General features: G+C 32.9%; 1 protein-coding gene across 1 annotated transcript in view; it reads left to right on the forward strand.

Annotated features, from left to right (window-relative positions):
- Nucleotides 1-22,184, forward strand: part of Hs3st-A (Heparan sulfate 3-O sulfotransferase-A) — a 266,793-nt gene that overhangs the window by 177,286 nt on the left and 67,323 nt on the right. Inside the window, exon 2 of the mRNA XM_075361875.1 lies at nt 10,904-11,121. Within this exon, the coding sequence (XP_075217990.1) occupies nt 10,904-11,121 (218 nt within the window). The remainder of the gene's footprint in view (nt 1-10,903; nt 11,122-22,184) is intronic.

Raw genomic sequence — 22,184 nt, forward strand, 5'->3', positions numbered from 1 at the left:
TGGTGCATTTTTCATACGCGCTTATGCAGTGAATCACAGTGGTGAGTGAGTGAGTGAGTTTTAACTTGATGTTTGTGTGTAGGGTCTACTCGATATTTTTAATTATTTCATCGAATTACGGTTAAAATAATTTAATTTCTTATAAAAGTAAATATATTTTAATATTAAATAAAAATAAATTTTACTTCTTTTAGTTATCTCATTTAATTTATGTATTTTTTTATATTTCTTACGCAAAAATTATATAAAATAAAATAACTAAAAGTCGGTCTTTCTGTAGTTCTGCGCAAGACCTTTTTTTATAATAGCAGCCTAATAGCCATAAACTGCAATTCAGCGGGGCAAAATTGTTGTAAAGAAATCTTGACTTTTAGAAAAGGAAAAACATAAATCTATTTTTAATGCTGTTTTAAAAATTACGCTTATAATAAGCATTATGCTATACACATTTTTAGTAAATTTAGCTAAATGTAACTGTTTTCTGAAAAAAATAACCTGTTTATACATCATATGGCGAATACATTTTTGGTAAGTTTATACAATTTTGACGAAAAGTGTTGAAACTAGTGCAATTTTATCAATACCTACTAAAACATATTATATTTTGAGGGTTTCAAAACTCCGTTTACATATTGTGTAACACTTAGAAAAATTTCGGAATTTTTACTTTTAATTCAGTTTAATAAATTTTGAGGTTACGGATTAGAAAAAATAAAGAATAAACTAACTACTTATACTTTCTCAATGCAGACATGCGGTCATCTACCTCGGGCACTGATCCTTTCTTATTACTCTTATTCTGATATGACTTCCCCTCTTTCATTACTTTTCCGCTATTCAGTAGTTTAATCTTCTTCTCTTAGCCATCTGGTGCAGGTAAAATCATGATTTCTTTACAGTCCAAATTTAAAGATAAAGTTCAGTAAAATTAATTCATTTTAATGTATATTTTCAAAACTTAATATTAATAATAATTAATTAATTTAAAAAAAAAGGCTTATCTAAATTATTATTTTCAACCGACTAACAGTTCGTTATTGAATTCTATATGTTTGTAAGTATGTGAACACATTTTATCTCCGATTTTGATTTTTTGAATTGAACTGCGGAGAAGACGCGATTTCCGCATCGATAGAGGATTAGACAAATACACGAATGGCCGGGATCAGCCGTCGGGTTCACCTCAAAGTGGCCGCCAAAATTAGAATTTTGAAATGATCATTATGCAATAACAGTATAAGCTATCAATTTCAGTGTAAACTATAGTGTAAGCTTTACTAAACGGATATTTTTTTTTTGTATTATTCCTAATGTGTACGTTGCTATCTGTTCAACTAGTGAATATTAAGCAAACCCCCCCCCCCCCCCCGCCAACACAATGAGAAGAAGATAATATGCATGACATGTAAATGAGGTGTAGTCTTGTACAGAATCAGGCCGACCGTTCCCGAGACTTGTGATTAATTGAACCCCAATCACCAGAGTACACGTAGTATTGAAATCCGTATAAAATTAAATAACCTCCATTAGGTTTAAACCTCAGAACCTTCTACTTGGAAATTCAGCTGTTAAATACTCATAAATGATAAAATATATGAATATAAATTTTGTAACTCAAGTGTAAGACCCAAAATGGCGAAAAATTAACTCTTTAATAATAGAAAAAAAATACTATAAAACCGTCAAAACGTAGCATATGTAGCGTTAGTAGAAGTTAGAAATGAATTAATAATTGAAAGAATGGTAATAATAATACGAAGAAGAAAAATTTCCGTTCGGGAAACAACTAGGTTTTTTTATAACTTTGGAAATACGATTTAATTATATGTTTAGAATGCATTTATCTACATGATTTAACTACGTAACCTGTATAAACGGGTCCTAGTCTTCGTCCGAGGTTCTCGTAACGTAACTTTGATGCATGCACATGTTTCATTCGGTCAAACCTGTTGAAACTAAGGGACTTGCAAAAAATAGAAAGTAATAGAGAAGTGCAACCAAAAAGAATATTGTTTAACGTTACCCAAGAAAAAATGTACTCTTACACACATACAAAATGATTGATATTAACGAATTTAAACGGCTTTATATTTAAAAGTTGTGGGATACCAGGAGGTAAAAACAAGTGCCGATCTATATAGTCACAGAATACTATTACTTTACGGTGCGTTTAAAATTTTTGTTCGCCATCTGGGATCCGCTACATCGAATCAGATTTCTTTTTTTTTTAATATGAAATGTACATGCGATACAATTTTTAGAAGAAAACGATGGCAAAATCCATATTTCGATAAATGAATTCATTTCTTCAAAATGTCCTTCTCGTTATAAGCATTTAAAGTTGCGAAAACGGAAAAATTACAATAGTAATAAAATGAGATAAAACGCTCCGAAGTAACCTTTTTATTTCGTATTACCTTCAAATTGACGTCCGAAAACAAAATTGAAATAGTTAATTTCGGAATCAATGGCCCAAACATATTAATAACAACGGTCTTCATAATGATAAATAACACTAATAATACATTATAACTAATAACTTGCAGCAGTATTACAAATGAATTGGCTAGCTTAAGTCAACGGCTAGCTGCTACCGGTAGACCAAAAACTGCCACTAAAATGATTCAAAATCATTAGTTAGATGTTTTGCAAACGTTCGTTGTAGCAGTGTAACAAATTACGAGTTATTGTGTATAATTCTAATTATTAGTATTATTTATTATTCTGACAGCTGTTTTTTTGTTATTAGTTTTTGAGCCGTAAATTCCAACATTAACTATTTAAAGTTTGTTACTGGATGTAATTTTGAAAGTAATACAAAATAAAAATGTTACTACGAAGCGTTTTACTTCATTATATTTCTAACGCGATTTTCCCCTTTTCGCAACTTTCACAGGTTATACAGCTCGAAAACCAAGACATTTATTGATAAACCGCTTTAGCCATAGTTTTTCTTGTAAAATTTTACATTAAATTCATTTATATTAAATCATATGTCCATCTTCCTATATAAAAATTTCGATGTGGACACCACATGACTTCCTTGTGCGCCTATTAAATTACATATACATATTTTTTGCTGCATTTTATTTCATTTGAAAGTGAGATACGATTCTCCAATTCTTTAATAAAGTGGGCTGTTACACAGTTGCTTAAATATTAGATTTTACTAACATCTAATATCTATACAATTATTAATCCGACAATCTTACGTGAAATATTAGAATAGAATTATTTAATAATACTTGAAAATTATAATTTAGAATCGTATTATATTTGGATTTTCTGGTGTAATTTTATTTAATTATTCTAAAATTTCCGTTTAATTTTATCTACATTAGTTACCTACAGAGTGATTGAAAAATAGACCCTTCAAGAACAAAATAAATAATGAGGCATAAATGCCCGACCTTTAATAAATTGCAAAAAATTCTTATCTTTTGGTTCATTTCTCTTCTGATATTGTCGGACAATATTTTCCCTAAGTCGGAGTTGATCATCAATTCGTTTATTTGTTTTTTTGTTGCCGATCATTTAATTCCTCTTTGGTTTGATATAATTCTTCTGATCTTAATTTGTGTACACGTTCTCTAGTATTCAAATTTTCTCTCTATTCATCATCCTCTCTTAATCTTTTTATTCTTTCCTTGGTCCTTAACGTTTTCTTCTTCTTTATAATTATCACCTCTTAATATTTTTATTTTCTCTTTGGTTTTAACATTTTCTTCCTCTTTATATTTATCTTCTTGTCATTTTTTTCAAATATATTTCTTCATATTTTCTTTCTTTTTCATTTTTGATTATTTACCAAATAATCCAATAATAAAAACTGAATATTTTACACCGTAAGGTCGAAATTAAAATTTGTAACCGGTATACAGGAGTTCCCTACAAGAAATAGTTTAATTATTATTAACTTTTATCTATACGACACACCAAAAAACTGAAAACTTTGTTGATCAGCAAATCATGAAGATACGAATAATACTGATCTAGTTATACGAATAATAAAGGGATTTTTACTCTATCTTAATATTTCATTAAGAATGTTGAATTAATAATTGTATAAATATTTTTTGTTAATAAAAACTAATATTTCAGCAATTGTGTAACTGTCCACTTTATTAAAGAATTGGAGCATCGTATCTCACTTTCAAATGAAATAAAATGCAGCAAAAAATATGTATATGTAATTTAATAGGCGTACGAGGAAGTCATGTAGTGTCCACATCAATTTTTTTTTTTATTATTTAATTATTTATTGTAAAACTTTTTTTATAATCATGGATTAATAATTGTTAATAAATCAATATATTTAAATTAGCAAAAAAGTTTTAAAAAATAAATTTAAAAAAAGAAAGTTAAAAAAAAGAAAATGAAGTCTGATTCGAACCGAATCTTATAAAATCCAGATATTCATTAATTACAATTTTATTTAGCTATAACTCTGGAACCAATGAAAATAAGTACCACTTTATATATATATATATATATATATATATATATATATATATATATATATAATCGTTGAAAAGCTCTCAATGAGACCTTATTATTGCAGTTAAGTAAAAATCCAACGTCCAATTTATTTTGGATTTTGGGCTTTTTTGAATACTTTTGGTTCAGTTTATTGCAATCAAAAGGGGAGGTGCACAACTAGACCTAACAAAACAGTCCTAAACCAAACAACAGTCCTAAACAACAGTCACAACAGTCCTAAATCCAAAATTTCAACATCCTACGGCTAATCGTTTTTGAGTTATGCGAGATAAATACGTACGTACAGACGTCACGCTGAAACTAGTCAAAGTGGATTCAGGAATGGTCAAAATGGATATTTCCGTTGAAATCTGTAAACCGAAATTTTTCGCGATCACAATACTTCCTTTGCTTCGTACAAGAAAGTAAAAATAAGTTTGATTCAATACAGCCAACAAAAATTTCTAAAACACCATAAAGTAGTAATTTTGTAACTGCGTTCCAAAATAATATTGTAAGCTACAATAATTTAACTTTAAAATTATGAATATTTAATTTATAAAAAAAAAAAAATAAGAAGAAACAGTATTATATTGAATTTTTATAAAATCTTAAAATATTCTATTTGTTCATAATAATTGTAATAATAAAGTAAATCAATAAATGAAATAAATAAGAATAATGTAACGTATTACTTCAATTTTTGTAATGATAAAGAACTACTATATAGCGGGGTTTTTCCCATATTTTCAGAAAGTAAACAAATGCTGTTACGTGTACGATGTATCATTTAATGAACATATATAACGAATGAAATTTGTTTAACGAAATTAAACATAGAAGAAAGACATTTTTTACATTAAAAATGGATATATAATGGAATATGTATAAAAATCTAATATGAAACAATAGAAAATTAAAAAATGAAGATACAAGAAAAAACTTACTTTTTCTTAGGTTACATTTAAATGAAAAAAATTATTAAATATTAAAAAGGCAAGGTTTATTATTTGGTGTATAAATAAAGTTAAAAATAATAAATATGCTAATTTCATAGCTTTAGACCAGCGATTCTCAACCTTTTTAGCTCCACGATCCCCAAAAAGTAAAAAAATATATAATGAACATTTCGCGACCCACCCAACCACAACCCAATGAAACCTAGTTAAAGCTATTTAGCTGCGGCTGTTTGCTAAACTATGCAGTGAAATGAGCGAAAAGAAAAAAAATTCTTCTTTTCTACACAGAAGTCAGATGGTTATCGCGGGGAATTATTAACCTGGTTATTGGAATTGCAGAGGAATTAATAATATTTTTCCAGGATATACAAACATCTTATTCAATGTTTTTACAGATTAATGAGTGTATATTGCTGTTGACTTACTAAGCTGATATATTTTTGCATTTAAACGACTTGAATGTGAATTTTCAAGGAGGTAATAAAAAAATGTTATTAATGACAGACAAAGTTCATGTTTTCATTAAGAAATTTGATGATATCTGGATTATTCGCCTTCAAAACAAAAATTTTGATATTTTTCCAGTCAGTTCCGATTGTATTGAAATAAATTTGGATGAAGAAGACACTATTATTCACCACAGTTTGAATAGTATGAAGATGCATTTGCGAGAGCTAAAAATTGAGTCGTTGAAGTATTTTCCGGAAGATAAAAATGATTTCTCGATCCATTAACCGAAAACGTTGTTGCAGCTTCTATGTTACCGGTTGAGATTTACGTGTAGCTCTTCAAAAATTTAGATACGTAGAAGATTTAGATACGTTTTGGCTTGCTCGTCGAAGTGAATACGGAAATTTAATCACAGAAGCATTTCAAATATTAATCCCTTTCTCCACGTCTTACCTCTGTGAGAAGTGTTTCGTCTACGGTTGCGCTAAAATCTAATCATAGGAATCGTCTTTTACCACTTGAAAACGATTTGCTTTTGTGTGTTTCTATCATAAATCCAAGTATGGAGATACTTTTAAATGAAAAACAAACGCAAGCATGTCATTAATTTATTTTCTTTACATATGTACTTATAAATGTAAATAAAATGTTTATAATAAATGATTTTACTTTCCCACCTAGCGCTATAGCTATAGAACGGAAAGTATGGTAATCGGTCCTATTTGGACATATGCGGTTTTCACCGGATCTTTACGTTTTGACACCTAAGGAACCCAAAAAACCGGATGAAAATTTTCCGGATGTTCTTATGTACGTGTGTGTGTGTTCGGTGTTACGTGTCGCACTCTAAATCACCTTATATCTCCAGAGCTAGTCGACCAATTTTGAACTTGATCAGATTACTTCAATATATATGGGGCATTGATGCCATTAAATTTTCAACTTAGAAGGTCAAGGGGGTGAGGTTGTAGAGCAAGGTTAATTTTTGTAAAATCGCACCTCCACCCCTAAAAATGCTCTAAATAAACTAGTGGCTAAGTGGGTATAGTACCCCCTCTCACCACAAGAAGCGCTAGTGTAGCACTGACTTACAGCTGCTATAATCGCCTGCTACGTTGTGATGTCACAGGAGAGCGGTAGAATTAAATGAATATTTAAGTGTAAAAAAGTATTTAAAGTGGCCGCACCGCCACAAATGATGATTTTGATGATTAATCCGCGCAAATGAAATACGGTATGCGCGCGCGCTTTAGTTAGAATCATAGAATTAAATAAATAAAAAATATTATATTTAAATACAATGATAATTATTTTAAATTAAGTTGTGTGTGTACGTCTGTGTAAGCCGTGCATCAGAAAACGGCAGTGTGGCGGGAAAGTCCTACAACTGTGTTGTCAGCTTTATTCTGATAAATGATTTCATTATTGATTATGTGTAAAGCTGTAAGCTAATTACACGACCCTTCTTTCATATCACCGCGACCCCCAGGTTGAGAAACGCTGCTTTAAACATAAGTACGAGAAAGAATTTTAGATAACTAAAATATATATAAAACATGTAACTTAACACATTATGTTAAATAACTCAACGTGGAAGAAAAGAGATTTATTAATTTATTATATGAAACTACTCTATACAATATGCATATGAAAATAGTACTGTTTACAGATGACGGCTGTGACCTAAAAAAAAAAAAAACGTCATGACATATTTCATAATTTTTTATTAAATTATTAAACATACACTATTACCTGCTATTCGAAAGTACCGGTTCAAATATATATTTATTTTTTTGCGAAATAAATAAAGAATTTGAATGTCAGTTCAAGAAAAAATAATAATAGTTTACATAAGCAATAATTAACTAATGAGAATCTTTCAAATACGTATACGCACTAAAAAAAAATACTTTTCCAGTTTTCTTTAAATTTCTTCACGTTGAAATCAGCACCAAATAAAAACAAGGAACTACAAATTACTTAATCTTAATTTGATGCCGACTTAAAAAAGCCGAAATTTAAGAATGAATTGAAATAATATTATTTTTACTTTTTAATACGTTTTTATGTCACATCAGTTTTGTATATTTTTTTAATGGTTCTTTTATCTTAAACGTTTTATTTTGTCAACTTTTTTCTCTTCATGAAATATTTGACCTTTTTAAAAAATATTATTTGAAATTTTCTCTTTTAACAATGATGACTATAAAAATCGGTTGACTTTATTATATACGTACTTTAAAAAGGAATTTTATTTTTATTCTTTTATTTTGAAGTATTTTATTTTAAAACCCTTTTCCCAACAAGGAACAGTGGTTTAATATCAAATCGGGTGACAGTTTAACCCAAGCTTGCTCAAATTATATTTTAAAAAAACGTTTAATAAAGAACACTTTTACTTTCTTGTGACGGTGATGAATCTATTAAGAGACCACAAAGATTTTATTATATGTAGAATTTTTGGAAATTATTTAGAAAAAAAAACAGAAATCCTAATATCAAAACAATTAACAATTGCCACTTTTTGTCCTAAAACATAGGGTTGATGTTTTTGAAGTTGTTAATAAGTTTAATATTGAAAATAGGGAAATGTGAAATGTTAATTTTTATATTACTCTTGTAACTAAACAAATTTAATACAAAAACTTGAAAAGTTGAAAAGGTTGTTGATGGGTTCAAAAAGAAACAAAAAATGCGGAAGATGGTAGAAGATGACGATAATGAATAGAAAAATATAAAAAAAACAGCTTTGTGTACGCACCAGAACAGTTTGAGGTGTAAGAATAAATTTTTTCGTTATAAACCTTTATTGCTAAAATCCCCTAAATTTTTTATTATACAGTGTGGCGCAAGGAAACGGGCAATTTTGAAGTAACTCTCACAAAAGTAAAACAAATGAATTTTCGTAAACAAAAAGTAAATTACATGCCAATAAGTGTCCGAACACAAAAAAAATTCAATTTCTAAAAACAATGTCCAAAAGACGATGGCCATTCGAACGTATCCATTCCTGGAAGCGAATACCGAGATTTTGCATGGCACTTTTAAACACGTTCATGGGAATTCATAGAACAACGTAGTCTGTAGTAATAGAACAACGTAGTTGAACAATTCCTGTACAACTTGGATTTTGTAAAGGTGCTGTTTTGTAATGCTGCTGTTTCCTTGCCAATGGTCGTGGGCTCCTTCCGATTGAGGGTCAAATTACTTCAATGTTTTCTGTGATTCGTTGGCCTTCTGGTGGTTTCTTTTTAAAGCTGAACCCGTCTCCTCGAAATTCTCAACCCATATTTTGATGGCGTGGCAAGATGGAACACGACCATGATGACCTAAATTGTAATGATGTCAGAAATTCCGTTGAGCAGCAGTCACACTATCACCATTCTTCTAAAATTCCTTCACGGTATATGTACTTTATGTACCGACCCACTAGTTCATGATTACTAAATGTTAGGTAGTTGTGTCCAGAAGGATGTCATTCTCACCTTTCTATCAGTTCCTCAGGGCTGCCACTACTACTTTCAAAATTTCCCGTTTCTCTGTACCAACCTGTACATAAATAAAAATTATTATGCCTCCAATGCAAGAGTGAGAATTGTTGTCTTCTCAAAATATTGTCTAGTGCAGCAGCTAGAATTTATAACAGATAACCAAACCAAATCAAAAATTAGAACGACAAAAAAATTTTCTAAATTTGATTGAGAATGACTTTTTTGGTATTGAAGATGTTAAAATATTGTTTTTATATTTTGATATCGGCTTTAGTTAATGTAATCAGAAGTAACTATTAAGCGTACTTATTGATTGTAATCTTATTTTAGATAGTTTTCATAAGAAAGCTACCTACTGAAACGGGTATCATGAAAAATTCCATGAAAACGGGTATTCCGGAAAATTTCGACTATCTTCGCGTTTCACATCCCTCTGACCAAAACCACCGTCAGCTCAAAAGTTTATATATACATTTATATATATATATATATATATATATATATATTACATTAATATATAGTATTTTAATATATCTATATTTCACTTTCTTGTGGACAAGATAACTGCCGTAATTTTGCGCCAATCACTTTCAAATTGTTCCTTAAAAATAATTTGTTCCAAAATCTCGGTAAAATTCGTTAACGGCCAAAATCGAACCAAGAGGGTGGAGCTTGTCTTTCTTCATGTCTTTCTTTTATGTTTAATTTCGTTAAACAAATTTTATTCGTTATATATATTCGCTTTGGGTACGCCTAGGGCTTAAAAAGGCTTAAAAATCCCTTTGGGTACGCCGGAAGGCGTACCCAAAGGGATTTTTTACATTCATTCCTGATTATTTTGTTTAACATACGAGTAAGTTAATGCAAATTATTTGTAAATTAGTTCTTTCTTTTTCTTTATATGTTTTAATGCATTCTCAGATAAAGTTGCACTCTCTTGTTCATTATTACTACTAAATATATACATTTATGAAAAATCTTATTTTTACAATCATAATGATTCAAATGCATATAACATTCGCTGTAGTATGATATGTGTGGCATTAGATATGCTGCACCAAATATTCACCTTCGTACAAACTCGTTTCTTTTCTTTTGATTTTGATCTAAATCCTTTGAACCGTGAGTTCCCAATATTCTACTTTGGTTTTAAAGTATTGAACCTTTTTATTTTGTAAATAATCATCTGGTGTTTTACTTGCCAGCAGGTCCCTCACCACATCGCTGTCACCCGCTTGGGATTGAAACCCGTTTCAATCCCAAGCCTTTGGAGCGAAACCTTCTTGAATACAGCACGTTATTTGAAATAGAAAGCGAGAGGGTACACATCTGAAAAAAATAAACGGGGTTCATATTAATTTTCTCTAGTGACTGCGGTTTAAAATCAACCCTCAGAATCTCAGTATCACCTAACTTCGTCATCTATTCGGTCTTCCTACGTTAACAGCTGGAAGAGCGATCTCCTTTCCTATTACAGATTCTATAAATAAAGTACTATATATTTTATTACATTTCTGTTTTCAGAGAGTGTGATGTTTGGAGGAGCTGAAGGGTTACGGCCCCGACTGGCCGCCCTATTAGTCTCCGCAGCGTTAATCACGCTTTTTTTGGGACTTCATCTTACTCTATATGATGCAGCCCTCTATGAGCTTCAACAAAACTCCTCTCCACCACCTCTCAATGCCGTCCTTAGCGTTCCCGCGCATGTACACTTTCCGCGAACCAGCAGAAGACTTCCTCAGGTAAGATTATTTTTTAACTTTATTTTATTTTAGTATTGCAATTTTTAAGAATGTTTACTTTATACTTAGAAAATCCTTAAATATTAAAATCCTTCGTTAATATTACAAATGAATTATCTGGTGTTACTTTATTATTTTTTTTTTTTATTTTTTATTTATGCAACTAAACTTAACTACGGCATAAACTAAAACCTTTAACGTTGTGGTGTCGTTTTTATCGCTGTTCTTGAAGATTTATCATGCTCAAAATTCTATTAATTATTTCAAAAATCTGAATAATTCTAAATAATTTGGAAAATTTCAATTAAATATTTACTTAGCTTACAAAACCAACATTCATTCAGGTTAAATTAAACTGTTTTTAAATTGTCTTTCACTATAGAGTGAGTTTTTTTTTTAATAATTTTTTTCATTGTATTTATTTATTTTATTTTGAGTTAGAAAGTAACTTTTAACAGAAATCCTAACATCCTCCATTCATAATAAAAATTAAATAAAAAAGTTGCAAACATTAATTTTATATCACCTAAAATTATTAAGAAAATATGTTTTTCACTTTATGAGAAACTTCTGAATGTGAACTTTAGACCTGCTGAACAGTTTTTTACAATTAAAAAAAAATCCTAAAACTAGATGAGCATTTTGATTGTAAATCGTTCATCAAATACAAAGGGATTATTAAATATAAATATATAGACAAAAAAATATATAGACATTTAATATAACAAATTAAAATATAAAATTTTACAAAATATTTATGTATCCATGTATTATAGCAAGTTTGCCACTCAATTACATCATATTTTTCTTGTGATGAAATAAGAGATTAATTTTTTAGTGTATGAAAAATGCCAAACCTAATTAGGATTCGAACCTAGTACTTTTATGGATATAAGTGGATAAAATCAAAACTATACCACTAAACAAATTTATAAAAAAAACTTAATTTATTACAGTATGTCGAAAAGCTTGCTAGGGGACTAATATCTAATAAACCTTTAGATTGTTAAATTTTTTAAAAAGATGTGAGAAGTTTTTTTGTCATAAGAGCATCAAATATTTATTTATCTTACGTACAATTAAAGTTCCATTCTGCCTGTCTTTATTGAGGCAATTTTGTTTTTACTCCATCCGTATATAAATGGCGTGGATTTGATTTTAGTGTTCAGTCCAGGTGAAGAGTTAATCGTTATTAGAACTTCGAACATGTACATGCATGCATTTTAACTAGGAAGATGAGATGAATGAAATTATGCTTATGAAAAACACCTTGCTGAAAATCGAAACAAATGACTTAGAGGTTAGCCTACATGTTTAAGCTAAATTTGACTTCCGATTTGCTTTTATTTTTTTATGTCTCTGTTTAATTTATTCTTTATTTACCTTTGTGTCGCTATACATTGTCTCATATATATTATAATATACATATTATATGTCATATATATATATATATATATTATATGTCTCATTTATATTGTCTCATAGCTATATTAGTGGCCTTGTAAAGCATCTGATACTTAGATGGTACTAAATTCTAATAGTCTTCTTTGAAAGTTTGTTGCACAGCTACTTTCTGTTGGGAACAGAATGAAGGCTTTAATTGCAGGGTTGTTTATTATCTGCATTTCAATAAGCTGGAACGCTGATAGACAAAAAGTATATTTAGCTAAATATAGAAGGAAACGGGAAACCACATCAATTCTTAGTACTCTTAAGAAATCTGACCTGGTATGTTTGTTATTCTTAAGAATGGGTGTGCAAATTCTGGTCACCTAAGTTATAGCTATATTCACCATTTCCCCTTCTTTGTACTGAATATAACTGATTAAAAATCGAAATTCGAATCTAATTTTAGATTTCTATTTATTTTTTTTAAGCTTTTGGGCATTTTTATTTACTATTTTATTTCAATAAGCGTTCAACATAGCACTTTCTTTGTATTTAATGTAGATTTACTATACACCTTAATTATTACCAGTCAAGAAAAAAAATGTTTTCTTGTATCTGGAATCGTACATGGTGATTTTAACTTTTGGCTGAATTCAAAATTTTTATCAGATTTTATGTAATATGGCACTTTTTTTTAGATATATACGATTTATTTATCAATAAATAAATAATCATTGTGAAATCAATATTTAAAAAAGATTATTATTTTAAAATTCGTTAAATCAACTAGATCTTTATCAAAACACAGATAAATTGAATAATATATTAATAAAATAACTGTTTCTAAAAGTTTAAATAATTGGAATCGTCTTACCTTTAATTTTTAAAATATGTTGACCGACTTCTTCGCTTGTACGATTTTTGATCAGTTTCTCTAAACAAAAACCAACAATAGTTACCCATCGTCCCAGGATCCCATCTTCCTTGGTACCGATGCTCCATGGTTAGAATATTCTGATGGAAACGCTCTCCTTGCTCATCGCTGACAGAGTCCAAATTATCGGGAAAAAAGTCTAGGTGGGAGTGTAGGAAATAAATTATTAATGACGTTCTAAATCCTAAACGTTTGTAGTTTTCTAACAGCTTATAACAAAAAAAAAGATAGTTTTCATCTTTTCTGTTGCCTAAAAAACCACCAAAAACGTCTTTGAACGACTTCCATGCAGCTAGTTGACACTCGCTAAGTTTATTGACAAAAGTTGAGTCCTTAAGCGGTTTCTTGATTTGCGGACCGATAAATATACCCTTCTTGAGCTTACCATCTCTCAATTTTGGAAAACCTATTTTTTAAATGAATAAATCCTGGTCCATCTTTATTTAGTGCCTTTACAAAATTTTTCATGAGTCCGAGTTTTATGTGAAAAAGCGGCAGCATGATTTTACGTCTGTCAGTTAATGATAAAGCTGTACGTTTTTTCACCAACCACAAAGTTCTGCCATAATGGCCAGTTCTTTAATTGGTAATCAGGACTATCCCAAAGACACAGAAAAGAACAATATTTCGTAAACCCACCTTTTAAACCAAGAAATAACGCAACAGTTTTCAGATTACTTTTTTGTATTTTATTGCTTCTAATATCGATACTATACGTTTTTTTCACGTTGACTGCATGAGTTAATGGATTGGATGGTTGTTAGTTACAGTTATGCAATAAATTTCCTTTCATGCTAACTTTAGAACAATCAATAAAAACACGCCATTCTTCAGGAATATGCTGAATACCAAGCTCTTTCATCACAGGCCATCGACATCAGTACAAACGCATAAGGAATTCTTCATAGTAAAATAAGTTAAAAAAGTTTTATTTCGTGTTCTAAACGTAGTAATTTTTGTTTTTTCCGCTAAATGATTCCACTGTTGCAGTCTAAACCCAGAAGTTCAGTTAGTTGCTTGATAACTTTAAATCTTCAACTAAATCATTAAGTTCATGTTGTTGAACTAAACGAGGAGATTTTTCATCAGATATAGGAAGAAATTCTTCAACTTCCTCTATATCATCTGTTTCATTTTCAGATTGTTCTTCTAGCAGTATCGGATTAGATGGTGGTACAGGTACAGGTAACTTCTCTCCGTGTGGTACCGACTTTAGAGCTGAGGATACATCTGCATATTTTATGAACTTTCTATTTTTGAGTGAAATTCCAAATATATTTGTCATACAAAAGCAATCGGTGAAGTGGTCCTTAGGTTCACGCCAAACAATTAGTACAGCAAACGGCATGGCTCATCCTTTCCTAGCAAAACACTAATAAATCTGTGAAATACATCACACAGTATAGACAAGTGAAGCTAAACTGAATAAGATTTTAAGTTTCTGTAGTAGACAACAACGGTCTGTATGATGACATCATACAGACATGTTTGTACATGTCTGCTGCTCATGATATAGTGTATATATTTTTTTTTTCTTTGAAAGAAAATAATCCATATTTTTTAAAAGTAAAAATACAAAAGTTATTCTTAATTATGACCGTCAGTTGATCAAACTGAGTTTATTATAAAAACTTTTACAAATGTACGATTTACATAAAAACCTTTACGTGGTGACACAATCTCAATAGCATATTTGAAATAGAACCAAAAATGTAGTGAGAAAAGTTGTGTAACATGTTAGATACAAATTTTGAGTTGAAGAGTGAATTATTAATATAGTATTTAAAATATTTTAATAATTCTTAAAAATAAAAATAATAACTTGTCTAGAATCTTATCTTGGAAAATAAATTTTCATGTTTTAATGTATTTCTTTTTGTAAAGTTTTCAAGGTATTAAGTTTTTCTAGATATCTTACCACGTTGTAATATTATTGAAAAAATTAATGGAAGCAAGCAGTTAGATAACAAGTAAACCTTTTTCCTTTTATTTTTAAATTAATATATTTTTTATTATTAAACCAACATAATTTAAATAATATTTTCTTCTTTTTTGTAATTAGAGGGCCTCTAATTGCAATGAAACAAAAGTAAATATATATATATATATATATATATATATATATATATATATATATAAAATATACATAATGAAATTTCGTTTTAAGTTCTTTATGTACTTAAAAACTATTCAATTTTAAGGCAAGTTTATACAGATCAGTATTTTATAATACTTTTCTTACTTTTATTATTATTATTATTATTATTATTTTTTTTTTTTTATCTGAATTTTTACGGGCATCGACTGCTAAGGTCATTAGCCCTCGTCACATTCTTTAAAAGAATTTATTATCTCCATCAGGATCGTCATATGTAAGGGTGTAAAGGGCCCTTACATTTTATTTAAAAACACAAACTTCACAATAAACATCAAGACATAAAAGACAAGGACAATCACAAACACTTACGGGGTGTAAAGGGCCCCAATATTAAAATTTGAGATAAGGTTCTCAAAAGACCATGAAATTAAAAATTCAACTTCAATTCCATTTCTTTCTTTATATATATGTATAAACTACCGCTTAGAGATTCTTTTGTCACAGCTTTAAACATTCATTTTATAGACTTTTACGAAGTCCACTGCCGTGTAAAATTGCAACTATATTTTCTTCATTTCCATTATCCAGATCAGCTCTAATATTATTTGTAAGACGGAACCTCTTTCTGAGATCCTCATATATAGTACACTCTTCTATTAGATGCTTGATTGTCAGTGTTTTATTACAAACACCGCACATTGGTCTCACTTCGCCGGTTAACAAATATAAATTTGTTAAACGCGTGTGACCGATTCTAAGTCTGGTCACCGCTACTTGTTCACGGCGAGTCAACTTAAAGTCGCTTTTCCATTTATAAGGAGAAGTTTTTACTGAGTTTAATTTTGTATTTAAACTCCTCCATTCAGCGTTCCACTTATTTCTTACTATGTTTGTTAGACGGTTTTTAACATCTGCCACTCTTACAGGAAATGCATCCAAATCATCGCAGACTGTTGCCTTTCTGGCAGCTTCGTCTGCGATTTCATTACCTGTAATACCAGCATGCCCCGGAGTCCATACAAATACGCATCGCTGTCCTCGTTGTTTTAGTACGTATAAAATGGACAGGATGTTTGCAATTAGGTCATCCTTAATGTTCTTGTTCCGAATTGCGATAAGTGCACTTAATGAATCGGAACATATTAGCACTCCCTCTTCGCAATAGTGTTCAGTGTAGCGAAGATCCTGCTGAATTGCAGTGAGTTCTGCCGTGTAGACACTGGCCACATCTGGCAGTTTCCAAAAGTGGGCTTCTTCATTTACATATATTGAGCATCCAACACCATGTTCGGTTTTAGAACCGTCAGTATAAATTCTAATATGTCCTTCGTAGCTACGGACGGTTGTCAAAAATTCCTGCTGGATGATCACCGCTGGTTTCTTTTTTATTTCTCCTCCAGAGAGATCCAAACTTGTATTTACCGCTGGGAAGAGCCATGGCGGTATTTCTCTAGTAGAAATTGCCAATGTATCTGGAATGGCAATTTCATATTTATTTCTTAATTCGTGGTACCTAATTCCGGCTGGTCTGGAATAGGTAGCACGACGTTCGTATAATGCAGCCATGGGATTATTCGTAAACAATTTATTATTTATATGAGCAGGGAAAGCCCATACATTTGCTGCATATCTTAACAAAAGGATCTCTCTTCTATAATGTAGTGGCATTATTCCGGCTTCAGACATCAGACTAGCCGCCGGACTTGTGCGGAAAGCGCCTGTTGCATATCTTATTCCGCTATTATGAACTAAGTCTAACTTTTTTAAATGCGACTTTCTAGCGGATGAATATACGATGCATCCGTAGCCTAGTATAGATTGAACTAATGCTTTATACAATCTCAATAATGTCTCTTTGTCTGAGCCCCAATTTAAGTTCGATAGACATTTTATAATGTTTAGGGCTCTTTTGCATCTATCACTCAAGTCCTGTATATGTAATCCCCATGTAAGGGATTTATCCAATACTAATCCTAAATATCTTACATTGTCTTTATATTGTATTGGATTATCATCAATTGTCAACGCAGGACTTTGATGAAGAATTCTCTTCCTAGAAAATTGTACACAGCACGTTTTTTCTGGTGAGAATTGGAATCCGTTATTCTTTGCAACTTCATTTAGAGCATTGATCGCTCGTTGCAATTTGTACCTCACCATAGCAGTCTTGTTGCTGGCATACACAATTGCCAGATCATCAACATAGACGCTTTTGCTGATTCCTACTGGAATGGCTAATATCAATTTATTGATGGCAATGGTAAACAAGGTACCGCTCAACGGCGAACCTTGTGGTATGTCATTTTCCAAATTTCTTACAGATGAATATTCGCTACTGACTCGTACTTAGAAAGTACGGTCATTCATATAGTTGCTGAGCAGTATAGGCAGACTGCCACGAATGCCCCATTCATGTATCTAGAGCATTATACCATGACGCCAGGTCATATCGAAAGCCTTCTGAAGATCAAAGAAGACTCCAACACAATGTTTCCTTGTAATGAAGCTGTTATATATAACGTCCTCTAAGTTGATCATTTGATCAGTGGTAGAATGGTATTGCCGAAAACCTGCTTGATACGGTGATATCAGGCTTTCTTTTTCCAAAACCCAGACGAGTCGATTATTAATCATTTATTCAAATATTTTTCCCATAGCGCACGTCAAGGAAATAGGACGATAGCTATTGGGGTCTGTTAAATTTTTATTTTTCTTTGGTATTGAAACAACATGAGCTTTTTTCCACTGCTGCGGGTACATTCCATCCCGCCATATTTTATTATAAAGTTCTAATAATCAACGCTTTGCAGTGGTATTCAGCTGCCTGATCATATTATAATGGATTTCATCCGGACCAGCAGCTGTGTTACCTGATTTTTCTAACGCTTTCGCGAATTCTTCCATTTTCAGTGGTACATTATATGAGTTATTATACTCAGTTCTGAAGTTTAGTAGACCTTCAAGTTGTTCTTTTTTAGTACGAAAATCTTCTTCGTAGTTGGCCGTTCTGCTGGCCTTTTCGAAGTGATTGGATAACAGCTCTGCAATTTCATATGGAGTGTCTTTTATTTCATCTTCATCTTGAAGGCTAGTTATGGAAGCAAAATCATTACGCCCACAAATCGCCTTCACTTTCCTCCAAACATCTGATGCAGTAGTAGTTTTGTCAATGGATGACACGTATTGCTGCCAGGATCGTTTTTTCGAGTCTATCATAAGACGTTTTGCATACCTCCTGTATTTCTTAAAGGCAACAAGATTTTCTATACTAGGACGCTTCTTAAAGGCGTTATACGCCCTTTTCTTTCTTTTTATAGCTTCACTTATTTCATCGTTCCACCATGGAACGGGTTTCTTCGTAAATTTCCCAGATCTTTTGGGAATATATCTCGATGCCGACTCAATTATTGCATTTGTTATGGCGTCGACATCGTCTCCGATAACTCCAGTTGTTTCTGGGAGTATCGTTTTAGCTGTGAAGCTCGTCCAGTCTGGCTTTTCAAATAACCATCTTTTAGGGATGGGATATATTGTTCTTGTAACATCAGTTACAATTTGCACCGGGAAATGATCGCTTCCATGCAGATCGTCTATGACATGGAAGCTGTACCTCGGTGCTATCAATCCGCTTATAAGTGCAAGATCTATACAGGACGTCGATCCATCTCTGGCATTGAATCAGGTTCCTGATCCGTCGTTTAAAATAATAAGTTCTGAATTCATCAGGAACCCTTCCAGTTCTCTTCCACGGGGATCTACTCGATTCGATCCCCAAAGAGAATTATGAGCGTTAAAGTCACCCACCAGTAAAACAGGTGGGGGAAGCTCGGAAATTAGTCTTGCTATGTCATCCTTATTCCAATCAAAATTCGGCAAGTATATGCTGCAAACTGTGATCTGAAGCGGACGCTTCATTCTAACGGCGACCGCTTGTAGGTTTGTGTTTAGAACAACCGCTTCGGTGGTAGCTCTAGTCGATGTTAATATAGCTACTCCACCTCTAACTCATTTGGCGGTTGATCTCGCCGAAATATATCGAATCCTTTTGATTTAAAATTTTCATTTCGGCGGAAATGCGTTTCTTGCAGACATATACAAATCGGGTCTACGTCATGTACCAAGCGTTGGAGCTCATGGATGTTTGAAAAACATCCATTGATGTTCCATTGTACAATCGACTCGCTAATTTTTAATTAAATTATTGTCTGGGTTTGCCTTTCTGCCATCCTTTTTTTCTTTTCTTCTCCATCCTACGAACAGCATCGTGTTCGCGGAGAAGGTCGTCGCCTGTAAGGCTTCCGGTCTCCGTATCGGAGACCACCGAAGCCGCCGACGATGACGGGCATGGATCGGCACCGGTTACAGGCGCCGATTGTGGGGCGGCAACTTGGCCGACCCCAGATACGGGGGTCGCACCGGTCACCGCCTGTGGAGGGGGGGACACTCGTCCCCCCTGTGAAATTTTTTGTGGCCTCTGAGGCTTAGAGGCCACTTAGTTACAGGAGGCTTGGGAGCCTCCATAACAGTCTCTGTAGGTATTACCTTTTGCTTGTCATCAAGAATCTCACTGAGACGGACTTGGCATTCTGCTTTGGCGTCCGTTTTCTTCAGAACAAGAGTAACTTTCGATGTTTTATCTTCGGGAGGAGGCTGTACTAATATCTTTGGCTTTATAGGATCTTTTCTATTGAAAGGGTCCATTTTATTGTCAATAATTCTTTCAATCATATTAGCCAAGGTCGGAGCAAGTTTATTGATGAGTTGACCTTCATCGACAGCAACTGGAGCAGGAACAGGAACGGCAGCCGCAGCCTGAGCGTAAGTTGTTGTTGCTCTAGGCTTACAGGCGTTAACTATCTTCTTTGCATCGAAGTAGCTGACCTTTTGCAGGGTTTTTACTTCCTGCACAGCTACTTCATCTTTGTAGACAGGACAATTCCTTGATCTACAAGAATGTGCTCCTTTGCAGTTGATTCATGTAGGAGGCTCTTTACACGGCTCTCCCTCATGCACCTCTTCACCGCACACGCATATTTGCGGTCTTTCGCATCTAAGAGCGGTGTGGCCAAAGCGTTGGCACTTAAAGCACCTCATTGGCTGTGGAACAAATGCCCGCACATCCAAAACGGTGAATCCCTGCTCTTATCTTTTCCGGCAAAGTAGGCAGGTTGAAAGTGAGGACATGAGAAGCTGAGGGTAAGACCTCACCGTTCCTTCTCATGTTCAACCGACGGCACTCTATTACTCCTTGTGCTGCCAGTTCCTCTACAATCTCTTGCTCCGAACAATTTAAAAGATCCCGACAGACCACAACACCTCTTGAGGTGTTGAGTGTGCCATGGGGATCAACGCGTACAGCCAGATCTCCTATTTTCTTCAGTCCTAGGATCTTCTGAGACTGTATATCATTTACAATCTCTACATGAAGTCCTGTGAAGGTTTTTCTTATTTCTTTAACAGGGCCTCCAGCACATTTGGTTATCTCCCAAGCGATGAGAAAAGGACTCACCTTCGAAAAATTTCCATCCTCCTTGGTAATGACCAAATATTTAGGTTTCGGTGCATTATTGCTCTTGAAAAAAGGTTTTTGTAAGCTTTTTCTAGCCTCAATCTCAATCCTTTTAGTTTCCGCACTCTTTCGGCGTTTCGCCTCAGGCGAAACGGCCGGTTCTAAACGAGGGTGTTTACGTGAACCCTCTTCCACGTTTAGTTGTTCAGTTTCCATGAACAAATAATCCCTTCTGTAGTAAGGCTAGCCGCCGGGGTACACCCCCACTCCAGGGCTACCAACCCTGGAGGTCCGTTCCGGTACTCCGGTGGAACCGGCATATGTCCTGGCAGAGAGCGGATGCGCAGTCTCTGCACTGACTCCAGGCCCTTACACACCGAGGCTTTCAGGGCTCCCATGCCCCGAACAACATGGGCACCTTAACTACATGCTTGCCATCGTGGGGGGCATGTGGACAACGAAAGGTCTCCGTTACACCTGCAAATAACTTCGACCGTGGCCGCCACATCGCCAGCTCTAAAGGTGGTATCATTTCATTTCCACAATCTGTAAGAATTTCGTGTCTGCAGGTGGCCGTGAAATCCAGTCCTCTGATTCGGCCTGCAGATGAAAATCGGCCGAAAAAAGTATATCCGAGAAACAATACTCGGAACCCCGTTAGCCAGCTATATGTAATGTACTTGAGTACAGCTGTTGCCGCCCTGGACGTGGAACGTAGATGTTGTGTTCCGGACGTGGGGATTATCTACCTCAAGGCATTATTATTATTATTATTTTCTTCTTTTTTTAAATCATTAAAAAATCTGTTCTTTTTTTTATATTAAATCCTCTTTTTACCTTGAATGTTCTTTCTTTAAATATTTCTCATAAATTTTACAAACTGTTGTTTGTTGAAATCAGAATATGAATTTATTTTAGTACGAATATAAACAATGAAAGAACAAATATTTCTCTAGTTCAATTACGTATTTGTTGAAGTTAGCAATTTGTTTTAATTGGGCAGCGAGACAATCGGGTTTAACTCTAACTTTCAATCGATATACGCAGTATATAAGCTGCACTACCTCGTTGATAGAATGTCTGCTTTGCCGGTTGAATTGTAAACCGTGCGATGACTTTTAGTGAAGCCGAAT

The sequence above is a fragment of the Lycorma delicatula genome, chromosome 4, assembly GCF_047948215.1.
Source record: "Lycorma delicatula isolate Av1 chromosome 4, ASM4794821v1, whole genome shotgun sequence".
In the NCBI taxonomy this organism is placed as follows: Eukaryota; Metazoa; Arthropoda; class Insecta; order Hemiptera; family Fulgoridae; genus Lycorma; species Lycorma delicatula.